This window comes from Pollicipes pollicipes, unplaced genomic scaffold, assembly GCF_011947565.3.
Source record: "Pollicipes pollicipes isolate AB1234 unplaced genomic scaffold, Ppol_2.1 Scaffold_4219;HRSCAF=4965_pilon_pilon_pilon, whole genome shotgun sequence".
Lineage (NCBI taxonomy): Eukaryota > Metazoa > Arthropoda > Thecostraca > Pollicipedomorpha > Pollicipedidae > Pollicipes > Pollicipes pollicipes.
In genome coordinates this window covers 2,445,523-2,462,794 of record NW_023596448.1, presented here as the reverse complement: position 1 = coordinate 2,462,794, position 17,272 = coordinate 2,445,523, and the positions used below count along the sequence as shown (strand labels likewise).

At 53.5% G+C, this 17,272-nt stretch overlaps 1 protein-coding gene across 1 annotated transcript in view; it reads left to right on the top strand.

Moving 5' to 3' along the window:
• The window catches only part of LOC119095666 (organic cation transporter-like protein), a 75,474-nt gene that overhangs the window by 1,465 nt on the left and 56,737 nt on the right, over positions 1–17,272 (top strand). Inside the window, exons 2-5 of the mRNA XM_037218524.1 lie at positions 280–313; positions 5,441–5,545; positions 7,481–7,650; positions 15,508–15,709. Coding sequence (XP_037074419.1) covers positions 280–313; positions 5,441–5,545; positions 7,481–7,650; positions 15,508–15,709 — 511 coding nt within the window. The remainder of the gene's footprint in view (positions 1–279; positions 314–5,440; positions 5,546–7,480; positions 7,651–15,507; positions 15,710–17,272) is intronic.

The window sequence follows — 17,272 nt, the reverse complement described above, 5'->3', positions numbered from 1 at the left end:
GACAAACAGTGTCTGGAGCCCGTGACGTGGCCGTGACGTGACGTGTGACGTGGCTGATGTGACGCTGCGGCCGACTGCTGCGGGACGTGCCTGTGCCACAGGCCGATCCCAGCAGCCGTGCCCGAGTAGTGCCACCTCCTCAGGTTTGGCCGTGCCCGAGCCATGCCGCCTCCTCAGGTGTGACCGTGCCCGAGTGGTGCCGCCTCCTCAGGTTTGGCCGTGCCTATGTGGTGCCGCCTCCTCAGGTGTGACCGTGCCCGAGTGGTGCCGCCTCCTCAGGTTTGGCCGTGCCCGAGCGGTGCCGCTTCCTCAGGTATGACCGTGCCCGAGCGGTGCCGCCTCCTCAGGTGTGACCGTGCTCGAGGGTACCACCTCTCAAGTGTGAACAAATCGTGTGCCGGTCGCGCCGTCCGATTTGCTCGGATGCGTGCTAGCTGACACGGTGTCTCAGGCCGTGTTGGTTCACCGGCCTCGGGCGGCAGGGAAGCTGTTGTGATGCGCAGACGATAGATTGGTGGGGTCTGGTCGGTAATACAGTAACAATGGTAAAACATTTAGTGAATATGTGCCCGCTACTAATCAGCTTTCTATCGTTCCAGTCTGAACCCTCCTCTGATCTGATTCCTCTCTGACTATGCACAGAAGACCTTGACAACAGGTTCATAAATGAAAAAATAAAAAATCTTCACGCGACAAGACGATAATGCGAGGGAAAATGATGTCTCAAAGAGCAATGTAAACGTGCTGCACCGTATAACAACAATATAGGAGTGGGAAAGCCACGTTTTTTATTGCGTGACTTCATTTTGACATCTTAAGGATTTTTAAAATTTATATGAGTCTGATGTTGAGGTGCTTTCTGTATGTTATTGACGGTTAGAAGTTGCAGGGAGCGCTCTCTTGAACTTGACTCTATCTAGTATACCAGACTTAAATAACAAGTTATAATGATACTTCTTGGGTCTCCACAACGCTTTAGTTTTCACAACGCTCCCACAACACTTCCTATCCGGGTGTCTCTCTCTGAATCGTTGGAGGGGGGGGGGGGGGTGAGGGGATCCTGAGCCGCTAAGATTGACTTAACCCAAAATAAAAACATTATTTCTCTCAGGGTTTTGGTCACTAACTTGCGTCCATGATGTTGGGCCAAAAAACAACTTTTAAATATTTCGTACATTCAAAAATTGTTTCGCTGTGGAGAACCGACCTCCTAGTTCAAGGCGACGTGAGCACGTTTTGGTTTAGAACTAAGAATGGGATGCAATCGGCATAATTTTTAGACATTCGAGCCCTTGTGATCAACAGAAACAAGCCTCGTGCATTGGCCACTCGAGGTGCTAAAAGTTTTTTTAGACTGGCGAAGTCTGAGATATGGCGTGGACAGCCTGCAGAAGGTTTAAAAGTACAACGCTACGGTGTACCTATGAACAGAAGTAAAAATCAACTTGCACGACTTTTTTAATGGCCATGTCGATAACTGGAGTCCATTTGTTCCCTTCCTACGCTTCCCTTTACTGCCAGTCGTCTTTGGTTTCCGTTTCCGTGGGAATGGATATGGCGGGTGCCCCATCGAGTGAAGTGTCCCGCCGAGTGAAGTGTCCCGCCGAGTGAAGTGTCCCGCCGAGTGAGGGTCCCGCCGAGTGAAGTGTCCCGCCGAGTGAAGTGTCCCGCCGAGTGAGGTGTCCCGCCGAGTGAAGTGTCCGCCGAGTGAGGTGTCCCGCCGAGTGAGGTGTCCCGCCGAGTGAGGTGTCCCGCCGAGTGAAGTATCCCACCGAGTGAAGTGTCCCGCCGAGTGAGGTGTCCCGCCGAATGAAGTGTCCCGCCGAGTGAGGTGTCCCGCTGACCTAGGCGTCCCGCCGAGTGAAGCATCCCGCCGAGTGAGGTGTCCCGCTGACCTAGGCGTCCCGCCGAGTGAGGTGGTCCTGCCGAGTGAGGTGTCCCGCTGCGTGAGATGTCCCGCCGAGTGAGGTGTCCCGTCGAGTGAGGTGTCCCGCCGAGTGAGGTTGTCCCGCCGAGTGAGGTGTCCCGCCGAGTGAGGTGTCCCGCCGAGTGAAGTGTCCCGCCGAGTGAGGTGTCCCGCTGACCTAGGCGTCCCGCCGAGTGAAGTATCCCACCGAGTGAAGTGTCCCGCCGAGTGAGGTGTCCCGCCGAGTGAAGTGTCCCGCCGAGTGAGGTGTCCCGCTGACCTAGGCGTCCCGCCGAGTGAGGTGTCCCCTGACCTAGGCGTCCCGCCGAGTGAGGTGTCCCGCTGACCTAGGCGTCCCGCCGAGTGAGGTGTCCTGCCGAGTGAGGTGTCCCGCCGAAAGTGTCCCGCCGAGTGAGGTGTCCCCTGACCTAGGCGTCCCGCCGAGTGGGGTGTCCCGCTGACCTAGGCGTCCCGCCGAGTGAGGTGTCCTGCCGAGTGAGGTGTCCCGCTGCGTGAGATGTCCCGCCGAGTGAGGTGTCCCGCCGAGTGAGGTGTCCCGCCGAGTGAGGTGTCCCGCCGAGTGAGGTGTCCCGCCGAGTGAGGTGTCCCGCCGAGTGAGGTGTCCCGCCGAGTGAGGTGTCCCGCTGACCTAGGCGTCCCGCCGAGTGAAGTATCCCACCGAGTGAAGTGTCCCGCCGAGTGAGGTGTCCCGCCCGAGTGAAGTGTTCCCGCCGAGTGAGGGGTCCCGCTGACCTAGGCGTCCCGCCGAGTGAGGTGGTCCCGCTGACCTAGGCGTCCCGCCGAGTGAGGTGTCCCGCTGACCTAGGCGTCCCGCCGAGTGAGGTGTCCCGCCGAGTGAGGTGTCCCGCCGAGTGAAGTGTCCCGCCGAGTGAGGTGTCCCGCTGACCTAGGCGGTCCCGCCGTAGTGAGGTGTCCCGCTGACCTAGGCGTCCCGCCGGAGTGAGGTGTCCTGCCGATTGAGGTGTCCCGCCGAGTGAGGTGTCCCGCTGCGTGAGATGTCCCCGCCGAAGTGAGGTGTCTCGCTGACCTAGGCGTCCTGCCAAGTGAGGTGTCCCGCCGAGTGAAGTTTCCCGCCGAGTGAGGTGTCCCGCCGAGTGAGGTGTCCCGCCGGAGTGAGGTGTCCCGCCAAGTGAGGTGTCCCGCCGAGTGAGGTGTCCCACCGAGTGAGGTGTCCCGCCAAGTGAGGTGTCCCGCCGAGTGGATGTTTCCCGCCAAGTGAGGTGTCCCGCCGAGTGAGGTGTCCCACCGGTGAGGTGTCCCGCCAAGTGAGGTGTCCCGCCGAGTGATGTGTCCCGCCAAGTGAGGTGTCCCGCCGAATGAAGTGTCCCGCCGCGTGAAGTGTCCCACCGTGTGAAGTGTCCCGCCGAGTGAGGTGTCCCGCCGAGTGAGGTGTCCCGCTGAGTAAGGTGTACCGATTTTATTCAAGTTCTCGATTGAGCGATACATTGGGTGATCAAACAAGTGAGAGAGGGGTAACATGAACATGCTGTTTCTATGTAGAAGCATCGTTAATTCAATGCGGTCAAATAAGACGTTAACTCACTTCAGCTCAATAGTGCCGAGCGTGTTTTTCACCCAATCAAGACTGCGGTAGAATTCAAATAACCATTCATAGGCAAAACGTGATAGTAAGCAATAGCAACAATCAGTCATCTCACATGAGTGAGATGTCCCGATTTCTCGACTGATCTCGATCGACACCGCGCACGGCACGCATTTACTGGACTGGTTCGAAAATCATTTCGCTGAAATGTACATCAGTTTAAGACTGTCGTGCTGTCGCTTCTCACTCTTCGACCTGTCGCCCTTGGATTTCGTGATGTGGGGTGACCAGAACCATGTCCACGTGGACAGGTCAGAGACTCTTCAGAAGTGCGAAGCGATCTTCAGACTTACGATGGGACGCATCAACGTGGACAATCGATCCGACAATCGACCACCCTTAGCGGTTCAGCTGTCGCACATTCCAGACCGTCAGAGGCCCATCTGGAGCATCTCTGCATTGGGGGGGGGGGGGGGGGGGGCATTCGGAGGAGAAATGGGCGGGGAATGAGGGCTCAAGTCAACGGTCGTGGACTCCCCCCCCCCCCTCCTGCCCTCCGAAAGAGCGACGTCCCTTCTTTCTGCAGTGGGCGGAATATGCATTTTCTAGGCGAAAATGTCTCAAGGTTCCATATAAATGAACGGCGCCGTGAGGGCAACAAGACTAGAATCAGAAAGCCACTATTTTTCATTGCGTGAAGTGCGAGCATGGCCAATCGTCACAGCGTGGAGCACGGACAATAGTCGTAATCTAAAGTAAAAGATGCCGCTGGTCTCGGATATGGTAGGTATTACCTGATGCGCGAAAAAAGTACTGAGGGGCGCTTTTAACGGGGTTGCCCGCATGTGGCCGCTGTCCCTTCCAGAGTGGGTGTACGGCTTTGTGAACCACCACCATCTCCTCATTGTTTGGGGGTGTATTTGCCAGCCATTTGCATTCCTGAGGGCAAGAGAAGGGTCTTGCACTCACCACTATTTATATTTGTGGAGGCATGGGCTCGTACAGCCTAGACGTGGACAACTTTGACAAGCTTGAACAACATGTAGATCACATTTCTGTCCATTGTTTATTCCTCAGGGTGTGGAGACCAATCTGCTAGTCACCGTTGCTCCCCAGGGAGAGATCGCCCTGCTGGCCACGGTCTCTGCCTCAGTGTGTGGAGATTGATCTGCTGACCACAGTCTCTCCTCAGGGTGTGGAGATTGCTCTGCTGACCACAGTCTCTCCCTCAGGGTGTGGAGATTGCTCTGCTGACCACAGCTCTGCCTCAGGGTGTGGAGATTGCTCTGCTGACCACAGCTCTCCCTCAGGGTGTGGAGATTGCTCTGCTGACCACAGTCTCTCCTCAGGGTGTGGAGATTGCTCTGCTGACCCACAGCCTCTGCCTCAGGGTGTGGAGATTGCTCTGCTGACCACAGCCTCTGCCTCAGGGTGTGGAGATTGCTCTGCTGACCACATCTCTCCCTCCAGTGTGTGGAGATTGCTCTGCTGACCACAGTCTCTCCCTCAGGTGTGAATGCTCTGCTGACCACAGCCTCTGCCTCAGGGTGTGGAGATTGCTCTGCTGACCACAGTCCTCCCTCATGTGTGGAGATTGCTCTGCTGACCACTTCTTCTCCCCAGGGTGAGGGATTGCTCTGCTGACCACAATCCTCTGCCTCAGGGTGTGGAGATTGCTCTGCTGACCACAGTCTCTCCCTCATGTGTGGAGATTGCTCTGTCTGAACCAGTCCTCTCTCTCAGGGTGTGGAGATTGCTCTGCTTGACCACAGCCCTCTGCTCGGGTGTGGAGATTGCTCTGCTGACCACAGCCTCTGCCTCAGGGTGTGGAGATTGCTCTGCTGACCAAGTCTCTGCTCAGGGTGTGGAGAATTGGCTTGCCGTGCTGGCACGTGGAGATGGCGGGCGCCGTCCCAAGTCCCGGCCCATCGGCGCCACTCATTTTATACGTGGCGTACGCCATCGGCCAGATCCTCCTGCTCACGCCTGCAGGCGATGCTGTTTCGCCTCGTGGTGGGAAGCTGCAGCTGGCCATTCAGCGGTGGGAGAGCATCCTGCTTCATCCCTTTCTCATGGTCAGGGGCCCAGGGAGAGGGAGAGAGGGAGGGGGAGAAGGGGAAGAAGAAGAAGAGAGAGAGAGAGGAAGAGAGAGAGAGAGCGAGGGAAAGCAAGAGAGAGGGAGAGGGAGAGAGAGAGAGAGGAGTGAGACCAGAAGGAAGATGCAAAGTCAGGGAGAACAAGAAACAGAAGTGAGTGCGCAGTTAACGAGGAAAGAATTGACTTGAAAATGGATGCCAGCTAACTAACAGATGATGCAAATGAGACGTACACCGCAAATGCCGGTCGTCCAGCTAACATAGACAACATCCTGTTATGCAAAGACTAGTGCAGCTGCTCGACTGTGTCGCGCTCTAATCTTCCCTTCAGCACCAGCATCCTGGGTGATGACACTGTCAGTATCTCAGAATTAGCCGACTTGAAAAGTGATTATAACCTACTGGCGTCATTAAGCGCGGATCAGAAGCTTGAGATGGCTCGCTGCACCACGCTGGCGGCGTCCGTTCTAAGTTATGTAACTCCTGCAATCACCCCTTGCCCTCGACACAGCGCTTCAAAGAGACCACAGACAGCATCAACTGAGCTGTTTTGGGAACAGCGAACGAGGATAAACGCCATGGTAACCTTGGAGAGCGTCTCCATTGTCACGAGATCTGGGGATCACGCGAAACGGTAGCTTTTGTCCATGTTGTGAGCCACAGCTTCTTAGAAGCTGCCGACCAGTCAGCGCTTTCCAGTTGGTAGGCCAGATGCGATCTCGCTTTGACAGCGTGATGGACCGTTTTTCCTTGTCAGATCTAACTTTGTGCTGAGGTTATGTCATTGCGGATGCATGTTCGTCCATGACTAAACCAGCTCTAAAGTTTCGACAGGTGCTAACCAGCTGTCTGTCTTTTCGTGTCTTTCTTTTTTGTTGTTACCAAATCAGTCGGGGGTGGTCGCTTCCCCGTTCAAGCCGTTAGTTCTGAATTTTTTATAAGCTATGTCACCTTCAAGCATCGAGGGGAGTCTCGATTCTTGGCCTTGGGGACAGCATTGCGGTGGTAGCTGAGGAATTGCTTCCTCTGTGACGAAATGCACATTGTGAGCCTTCGTCTGGCAAAAGCGCCATCCATTTGCCAAAGTGGGGAGCCGAGCGCGTTCGGGGGCGCCATATGCAGTTAATCGCGAGATGTTTCACTTAGAGCCTCGAAATGGCTCACGGGCGCTGCTCTCCAGGTGGAACGCTGCCATGGCAACATAAGGCTTGTCTGAGCGGGAATGCCAAAACTCCAGCTGTCTTCCGCTGACGGTCGTTGGGGGCGTCGTGCTTCACGAATCAGGATGCGGTCTGCTCTTTTGAGGTGGCACCCTGTTGCTAGGCATGGAATCAAGCTGATGGCTGTTCATAAAGATGTATCGCCTCTAACTCCCACCCAGTGGCTCTCGGGTGCAGATTTCCGGTGCTGGAGTCAGTGCAGTCTTTGCTTGAGAACCTCATGATTATCGCTAGACTCAATGTTTGTGAGTATTTGTTCCAGGTTCCCGGTGGCTGAGCCGATGCAGTGCATGGCGCCGTAAACCCAGTGATCCTGACTCCCGATTGAGGGCTCCTGTTGGCAGAGTCATCCAGCACCTTTTCCTGTTGAGTCAGTGACTCAGATTCCGCGATATACGGTTTTATGTTGTATGCCGGGGACGGCTCAGTGCCCTGTTCTACAGACTCGACGACTCTGACTCTGATTCTTAGTTCCCTGGCGTCTACCGCGATCCGGTGCTCGGCTACATGGCTCAGTGACTAAGTATCCGTCACGCTCGGCGGCAGGGTCTTTGTCACAAATCCCAGCCAGTGTTTGGTCCTTTTGACTCAAGATGTTTGACTCAGGGGCCCCAGAAACATGCTTCCGGTCCGATCCGGTCAAGCGCCTAGTCCTGCTGACTGGTGACTCTGACTCGATGACTCTCGGTCGCAGGTTCCTGGTGCCGGAGTCGATCCACTGGCTGGTGTCGATGCGGCGGCATGGCGAGGCTGAGAAGCTCATTCGTCTGGGCTGCCGACTCAACGGCATCATCCTGCCCAGCGACTTCCAGCTGGACAAGCCGGGCCGCGACGACGAAGAGGGCAGCGACGACGAGGCCACAGGTGTGTGCCGGTGAAGAGGATCGGGGGCGTGATGAAGAGCAATGGCAGAAGGGGGCGCTGTTCTCCTCCCCCTTCTCCTTCCTCTCCTCCTCCCTGTTTTTCCTCTCTTCCTCCCTCTTCTCTTCCCTCTTCTCCTTCCTCTTCTCTTTCCCCTCCTCTCCCTCCTTCTTCTTTTCATCCTCTCTTCACCTCTCTCTGCTCCACCCTCTTCTTCTCCTTTTCTTCCTCCACAAGTTGGCTGTTAGAGCCTCAGATCGGCGTGCGTCCCTGAGCTTTGAGCTCCTTAAGCCAATGCTACAAGCCTTTCCCATGCTGCATTCACGCTTCACACTTGCGTGGACTATATATGAGTGGACTGTATATGAGTGGACAGTATATGAGTGGACTGTTTATGAGTGGGCTGTATAATGAGTGCGCTGTATATGAGTGCGCTGTATATGAATGGACTGCATATGAGTGCGCTGTATATGAGTGTGCTGTATTTGGGTGGGCTGTATATGAGTGGGCTGTATATGAGTATGCTTTACGAGTGGCATCGCGGCCGTGCCGTACCACGGTACCCCTCAGCGTTCGCTCCACACATGAACTCGACTGAGCTTTACCGATGCATTCTACTCACGAATACGGCTCGCAAGATGGAGTAGAATTAGCGTGTATCTGGTGCAAAAACTTACACGGCCCACCACAAATGTGTGTGGTCCTGTAGTTCGCTGCCATAGACAGAGGCCAGGGTTCGGGGTCCCTACCCCGGTCCTGTAGTTCGCTGTCATAGACAGAGGCCAGGGTTCGGGAGTCCCCTGCCCGGACGCAGCCAAGTTTAGCCAATCCGAGCCGTATGTGAAGAGAGGACAAAATGCAGATACACTTACGTCCATAGATATGTGACGCGGTGAAAAGACAAAGAGTGCTGTCGTGACGGCGGTACAGCAGCTGGCACGGGTGACGTCCGGCGCCACATTAGAGGAGGACCGGTCCTGGAAGTCCCGCAGTGGGCCACGTTCGCACTCGCTACCAAACGGTCGCTGTTCGGGTCCTGCACGAGGTTCTGACTGTGCTCTCACAGCGAAGGCGGAAATAGGCAAACAAACAACCTGGCCGCGGTGAATGCCTCCAGAGTCATCAAACGCGCTCCGCAGAAAATTCCACATCGATTTGCAACACCTGAGCCAACTGCACACTCAGATCAGCTCACATTCAGACAAGGGAGGAGGCTTCCGTCCAGGAAAACAGGAAGGATTGTGCCTTGACACTGCTTCGTTTGAAGTTGAGTGCTTTGACAGTTTACTGTTGCCAGCTTCCAGCAGTTTTAAACCAGTTTCCAAGTTTAAACACGCGCGCGAATGGCCGGTTCGATACCCTTCGCTCGGGTGGGGGTCAATTTGACTCCCTGAGATCTCAGGAACTAAGCAAGCTGGAAATACCGAATTCACAGGGTGTGTTAACCTGTACGTGAATTCACTCAAGTCAAAGTTTGAGGTTCTTAGGTCATGACCTGTGGCCCAAATCTGGTCAAACAAGGTCAAATTTAAAATTGGTCTCCAAATGGCTCCAAGAACCTAAATGGCTGTTCTAATCAGTGATCATTGAAGGTCAGTGATCTTGTTTGACCTTTTGAAGGTCGTGGTGATCAAAACCATACAAGACTGCTTTGAGTTTTTTAACTGAATAAGCGACAAAGATTACACTAGGGAGTATCTTCTCAAGAACAAAATAATGACCTGGGTAATTTTAGGTCAGTGACCTATTCTGACCTTTAAGAAGTCTATGAGAGATGCATAATGCGGTTTTTGTTGTCAGTAAATTTGAAATGGGCGCCAGAAACTACCCCATACAGCAGGCCCTAGAGTAATAAAACAGGTTGGTTTTGACCCTGGTCTAGCTTTCATACCTGACCCTCAGCCAATGTAATTTCTTCATTCAATTGATGTGTTGCCTATGGAAGTATCTCAGAGGTATATGGCTTCGCCCAACAGTCCGTTGTTGGATCAGATTGAACGATTCCCTAGAAAGTGCCTGCGCTGAAATCATGGCCTGACTTTCATCTGACATAGGTCAGTGATCGTACATGGTACATCTAAATATTCAATGCCGGACGATCCGCTATTCAATTGCTTACAGCTGTGCAGAATTTTACGTGGCTTCGCCCCGCCGTTCGGAAACCATTCTGGAAAAAACCTTCGGGGGGGGGGGGTGAATGTGACCCTAACCCGAGCGCGTGCCAAGGACACAAGTCTCACGCGAATGAGCGGCACTCGAGGGCATTCAACCAAGCTCCGGGCTCCATCCATGAACACAATATCCACTCACCGTCTGGCGTTCGGGATCGGGAAGCGCAGTTCAATTACAATGCAAGTTTGGCGGCCCTCGTAAGATACCCGTCAAACCGTACATTTCGCGACGAGTAAGAAAGTGCAGTACAATGTAAAGCTATAGCCAACTGGATATGCCCACTAGTTTAAGCTCATTCATATGTGAAAGGCAAACCAGGTCACAATCTTTTGAGTGCTTCGGTCTGATGTTTTGCCGTCATAATATTGAACATTTCAGAGATACAGAAATAACGGAATGAAACTATTCAGAACTAACAGCGCAGGGCCGTGAGAGCACTGCATTGCCCTAAAGCATGGCATACAGAAGCCTTCGTGAAGAGGCAAATTGAAAAACTCCTGAGGATGTTGTCTGGGGCACGGTCCTGCGGTCCGCGCCGCCGCTGCTGTGAGGATCGCTGCACCACCGGACGTTCTGGAGCCCCCAAGGGCCGACTCAGCGGAAAATCGCCCGTGGGCGCGGCGCGTCATGCACGAGCCACCTGAGGCCCCACCCCCTTCCGGGCCGGGGAAGGGGGGGGGGGGGGGCGCTGCTGGAGGACTGGAGATCGACGGAGGGCAGCCTCTACGGCAGACGCGCGCGGCCATGTGAGGAATGACGCCATGTGCGAGAAACACGTCTGAAAAACACGGCTGAAAACACGGCTGAGAAACACGGCTGAAAAACACGGCTGAAAAACACGGCTGCTTGCATGGAAGCTGGAGCTGACGGTTAAGGCGGCCGTCGAGTGCTGGAGCCGATTTGATTCGTGGATTTTGCGAGGGATGCCCCGAGAAGGGGATCTCAAGCATCCTTTGTTTCCGAAACCGGTGCTTTATTATCTGGGGTAAGTAATGGGCTTCTGGGGCATTCTGACGTCCTCGAACCACCTGACTGCATCATGATAATCTGGCCTCACGACATGAATGCACTCATGCTTTAGTTGATCTCACGCTTGCGTTTGTATGCAATGTCGTGTATTTCGGTCGTTTGTGATGTATATAGCATCTGCGCACAACGGGGTGGGTTATACACACACACATATATATATATATATATATATATATATATATATATATATATATATATATATATATATACCGAAGTGAGCTGTATAAGAGTTGATTGCATAGTTTCGCGACAACACATTTCGCATATTCTTCACGAATGTCCCTTGGTTTTCACACATGCGCTAAGTGAAGCTCGTTTTGTGGCCGTTGCACGCATTGTGGTCCACGTAGTGGTCCAGTGTGGGACTGGAGGACAGTTTGGACTAGGGCTTTCGAACCGGGGTAATCGGTGGGGAACACTTGACACTTGACACAGGCACAGTGCCGTGTTGTGCTGTGCCGTAGAAAAATAACAATTTTTAAAGCTGTGTTTCGGAACATTACCAATGCGTAAGATATTGTTTTGCTGCTACAGTTTACGACAGTTTACAGCTGCTACAGTGCACGACAGTTTCGTGACCGCTGTCTGTTTTCTAATGATGACTTCCAGGTCATTCATACGACTTTCTAACCGCTCCCTATTTCTCACAGAATGAATGACCAGGTCTGGAGGTTTTTCTGCGGCCGAAGCAGGGTCAATATAAATCACATTTAGCGACCTCAATAAATAATTGGCTGGATTAAGCTAGTTCTTACATGCCTCGCATTCTGGACCGTCTTCGTCATCTCACAATCTTTACCTACGTACTTTTTTGTCTCCATCACTGCAAGTTAGTACCACGGCTCAACTGTTTCCACCGTTTTCTGTTCCCAGCCTTGCCGAATGCTTTTTCTCTGCCTTGACTCACGTCCTTGTTCCTTTTGCTGGCTTCGGCGCAATTGTAACATTTACCGTTGCATCATTGCGGACGATATTGCCGGTTATCTTGTCTTTGTCGGAATCAACCCTCCCCATTCGTTTAAATATATGTGACGTATCTACTAACCTTTTGAGGCTCTTTTTTGTTTTTGTTTTGTCCCAAAACCCTCCAGGGTCCAAAGAACTCCGCTGGAGGTGTGCGGGTCCCGTCCCAGACCAAGAACTCCAATTCTTTTGTCATTTGAGACACTCGTAGGGCTTTTAATATGAAACAGGAAATTGACCCACGGAGACCACTAAGCGCCGAGGAGGGGTCCATTTGACTGGGGGCACCTCTATAATTCCATTTGGTCTCTCCTGCTTCGACATCGGTCTATGGGAGGGATGCTGGGCGTGCAGTGCTGTGGGACAGAGTACGTACGGGCTCTGCAGAGAGCGTGTTGGGGTGCGCGACTCTCCAAGAAATGTGCGCTGGCAACCGGCGGAGCAAAGTCAAACTGGCCCATGGGCACGTGCTGGTGTTTTGACCGACTGACAGAGAAAGGTCATCTGGCAACTGGCCAATCGGCGTCAACGTGACCTATGACTTATGAGGCCGTGACGGAGCACGGTGCAGCACGGGACACCCCCCCCCCCCCCCACAGTCCTGGCTGGCGAGGTCAGGGAAAGTTATCCCATGAACTGGATCAGCTTATTCGGGGTGGTGGGATTTTGGAGCACGCAATGAGCTCCGCCCAGCACCAGCTATGGATGCAAAACCATTCATGCAAAGCACTCGTTTTTCCAGTCATTCAAGCCTTAATTTACTTTGGTTTATTGCTTTCTTGAATTGGGAAATGGAGCAGGGCAAGGCAGAGCAGAGCAAAATTCCGAATGAGCAAGGAAGCAGCGACCACAGGGAAACAATGGATGAAACGGCCCGCTTCGATTAAACAGGGCAAGATCCTAATGCCGCCCTGTGGTAGGAGTTTGGCTACTGTACTGATTTGAAACACGTCGATACAAAAGCCAATGGGCATTACTTCTTTCGTGCCAACTATACCGGACCAGCCATAGCGTGTGACGCTAGGGATAAACAAACATACAGATAGGGGCGGTTCCAGGAGTAAGATAGGGGAGGGGCAACAGGCTCGCCCTTTTAAGATGGGCGAAGTTGGGCAGACGGCACATTTTTGAGCATTGAAGAAAACGTAAATAACTTTTAAGAAGGCGAAGCCCTTTTAGAATACTTCTTGGGCATAGGGAATCGAAATTCCATGCGTTGTTGCAAATCAAGACATTTTTTGAACTTCTGCTCCCCATGCCAGCGTTTCCCTGCCCCCCCCCCCTCCCCCCCCCCCCCCCCCCCCCAAGGTGGCGTTCTGAATCCGTGTTTGCGCTCAACACGTTCGTACTGCAAGGTCCATGCATGAAGCATGCCATAACATGGCGACAATGATCCCTACGTGTGTTCTGCATTGCGTCACTATTAAAGGTGACGGTCAATAGTGTACAAAAATACTTGAGATTCCTCTGTCCAATTACAAAATAAAATACAATGTTAAATTTCATGGTTAGTGGGAAGTTGGCTGTTTGGTGTAACATTTCGGGTTCATGATTCACGTATATCATTATGAGGCCGCAACTAAATCATCAGCAGCCGAGTGATTACGAATAATTTTAGTCTAAAGTATGACCGAAGTACCTATACACAGAATTGCCCAAACTACCATGGTGTACCACACAGTACACGAAATTCAAGTGCTTCGCGGTTTCTGTTCCTAAGGTAGTTCAGTAGGCTGCATTCAAATCTGAACTGAAAATATGCTTTTTATTTGCACCCGTTCCTGGATATTGTATGGCGTACGTTTTATAATTTTCACTGTTCAGCCCTCTTCACAAACTCACAGCTGTGTAGCTAGTAAGAAAAACCTGGTAGAAACCCTGCTTTCCGTGTTTTGCGCCAAACCACATTTATTGTAACAAGTTACAGAAACAAACATCGACTGTGGCCGCAGGGCCCTTCATTTCAAACTGAATCAAGATCCTTTGATGAAGCAGTGAAATAGGTCACGTATGCCCTAACTGCGTTAGCGGTTCCCGTAAGCAATTCCATGAACTCTTTCTGTTTGCCCAACCCACCATGTTTGTTGTACTCGTTAGGGCCAGAGACCAGCCTAACAAGTGTTCCCGTGCCTACTCAGACCTACGCCTTACGTGCAGGCAGGCTCCGCTCCCTGTGAACGTGAGCTCGCGGGATGACAACTGGCACCGCAGTGACCGTAATGTCTCTGTGGGATGGAGAGGATGTGGTTCAGACGGTGGGGCGCTCGGCTTAGATTCGTGAGGTCTGACCACCGGTGTCTCCACCCTATCTTATCGATCATGTCGGCAAACAATCCGATCCGGTGGTTGGGATGCCCTTGTCCACCTTGTTCGTGCCAAGCAGGGCCACGTCTGCTGGGGTTTTAGGCAGCGTGCAGCTTCCGTCACGGCCGTTCCGTGTCAGGCTAGCTCTCTTTGGTCAGTTACCGGCTCACCTTTCGAGGTCAGTCGTGCAGAACAGCACGGCCTGTCGGTTACCGGTATCCAATGTCGCTGCATTAGGAGCTCAGCATCCTTCCACCAGGCCACGGCAAGCACGGGTGCTGGTAACGCTTTGTCACTTCCCAAGCTCTCCAAGATGAGCCGGCACATGTCACAAATGTTGGGGCAGTCCGGAGCGGCTAACAGATTCCGACAATCTAGTGTAAATAAGCTAAATGTCAGCCTTCCAAGTCCGGGCAGAGCCCAGCTTGTCCTCCTCCCTCCCCCCGCTCTCCCCCATGAATCGGCTAAATTATTTGATGTTATTATTCGCAGCGAACAGGTTGATCGGTGGGCATTTCGTGGAGTTACCGTAAATAATGAGAGGACACAATATAAACAAAAGCGGTTGAAACGTCCCAGTTCCATGATTTGCGTGACATGTCAACACACAACAACAGACGTTCCGCAACTGGCTTCCGGCTATAGCATCGCTTGCCGACGGATGAACTAAGAGGGACATCTCACCATACCACAAAACTGTACCATCCACAGTCACTCTGCGGCATTAAGTCATGATCATGCAAAATGTATCACGGTCGGGGAGAGCAGCACGTCAGTTTGGCGCATACGCTGCACTGGACAGGTGTCTCTTCAGGTGGCGGCTAAACAGCAGCGCATTCGCCACACCAGACGGGTGTCTTCTTCGGTGGCGGCTAAACAGCAGCGCATCCGTTGCACCGTACAGGTGTCTCTTCAGGTGGCGGCTAAACGGCAGCGCATCCGTTGCACCGGACAGGTGTCTCTTCAGGTAGCGGCTAAACGGCAGCGCATACGCCGCACCGGACAGATGTCTCCTCAGGTGGCGGCTAAACAACAGCGCATCCGTTACACCGGACAGGTGTCTCCTCAGGTGGCGGCTAAAAGCAGCGCATCCGATGCACTGGACTGGTGTCTCCCCAGGTGGTGGCTAAACAGCAGCGCATCCGTTACACCGGACAGTGTCTCCTCAGGTGGCGGCTAAACACAGCGCATCCGATTACATGGACTGGTGTCTCCTCAGGTGGCGGCTAAACAGCAGCGCATCCGTTACACCGGACAGGTGTCTCCTCAGGGGCTGTTACTCGGCCGGCAGCACTTAACATTGTGTCAGACCCCGCCGGCGGAAACGCCATGGGTCAATGCCTGATAGATAAAGTCGTTAACTCTCAACTGTTAACACACCGTTTTTGGCAGGCAACGGTTACCATGGCAACCAACCTCGCAAGTCGGCGGTGGAGCGGCTGAGATCAACGCAGCTAAATTTGAAGAACCGGCCGGGCACGGGAGAGTACTTGCAGCACGAGTTCCACGCACACATTGGGGAATGGCGCAAGATCCTTGACCTGATGAAGAACCACCAGCTGCGCCGACACTTCTTCATCGTCTCCTACATGTGGTCAGTGTCGTCTCAGCATGGGCTGCCGGGGGTCTCACTGTGCGCCACTTTCAGCCTTTGATACTTTCAGTTCTCTTTCTCTGACTTCTTTCAACAACAGATGATGCAACTACGGTGACGTCAGTGTCCCTTGCCGTAGTCACGGATGGCCAAGGGAAATACTTTTTTGAAGCCACAAAGTGCCAGTAAGTGGGGCAGCCAAAAACAAGTTAAAAGTCGGTTTTTTTCGTGCGTCTGCTTAGGGTTAGAGTTCAGCATATTTGTAAAGGGGGGTTGCCATGACATCCACAGACTCCCCCATACCCTGTTAATCTTAGTTTACCCGTAGTATCTCCACGTGATCGGCGTGGAGTATCGTAGTTTAGTTTAGTTTAGTATCGTACTTAGTTTACCCGTAGTATCGTAGACAGAGCGACACTCCGATGCCGAGTGGTGTTCCAGTTTTGATGGGGACTGCTTCGCCCCTGCTTCACCTCAGTGCAACACACGCATTGCCAATGCAACATATGTTGGCCAAGTCCGGTGAATCCCCTGATCTTTCGCTGCAAACGTCAGTGCATCAGGAAGAAACGCGCGGCTTCGGAAGCACGCAAACACGATGGGGTTCGTGGCAGATGTCAAGGTTGAACTTGAACTGGCTTAGAGCAAAAGCCATTTCGGGGATCAAGATTTACGGCTGTAACACAACTGGTATATTCATCTACCGTTAGGTTTCTTGAGATTTCTTTCAGAGTCCTTAAGCTAGGGCCGTCATGACTTATCTTTCACACGCAATGAGCATCATTTCATCCTGACAAGCATATCATAGTACGTCACGTGCCTGTACGGCACCGTACACCGTACATGTCACCAACCAAGCTCCACACGGAGGCAAGCAGGCCGCGCCCCCGCAGAGGATCCGTTCTCTGACCCCGTACCCCGCGTGAGGTCGAGAGTCGGCCCAGCGCGCCCGGGTCTTCCATCGCTCGGACGCCACGGCTCTTTCTTGCTCCGCTTTTTGCACGGCGGCCTGGCCCGCGCTAGCGGTGACAGCTGTCCGTGCTGTGTCCTGGCTCTCAAAGCACACGCGGTCTGCGCTGCGAACTGTCCATTTTCCCACCGCCAGAGAGGTTTAATGTCGCACGTGGGAGGTCCCGGCGCCGTGTTTCACGAGCCGAGACGGCCTGAGGGGCCCCTCCCGGCTGTTGACATTGGCGGTGTGTTGACGGAAGTCGTCGGCTCGCCCGCGCTCGTCCAAGCTCGTCCGCGTCTGTCAATAAGCCGCCGTTCGTATGTCGACGATCTTCCGAGGCTCGTGCCAGCGAGCCGCGCAGAGCTAGACGGGCGCGGTGAAGCTGCCAGCGACCCCGAGCGATTCTTGTACCGCAGTTCCGGCGCTGGGCATCAAACGCTATCGGCACATAGGGGCACCGACGCCCGAGTAGACTCTGTAGCAGGCTGACCGGGCCGAACCGTCAGTGTTCCTCACTGGCACGGCCACGGTGCCAGACTCGCGCAGCCGACCGGAGGACTGCAGATCAGGCTCGACGGGTGATGGACGGGGTGCCGGTCTGGTCGCACCAT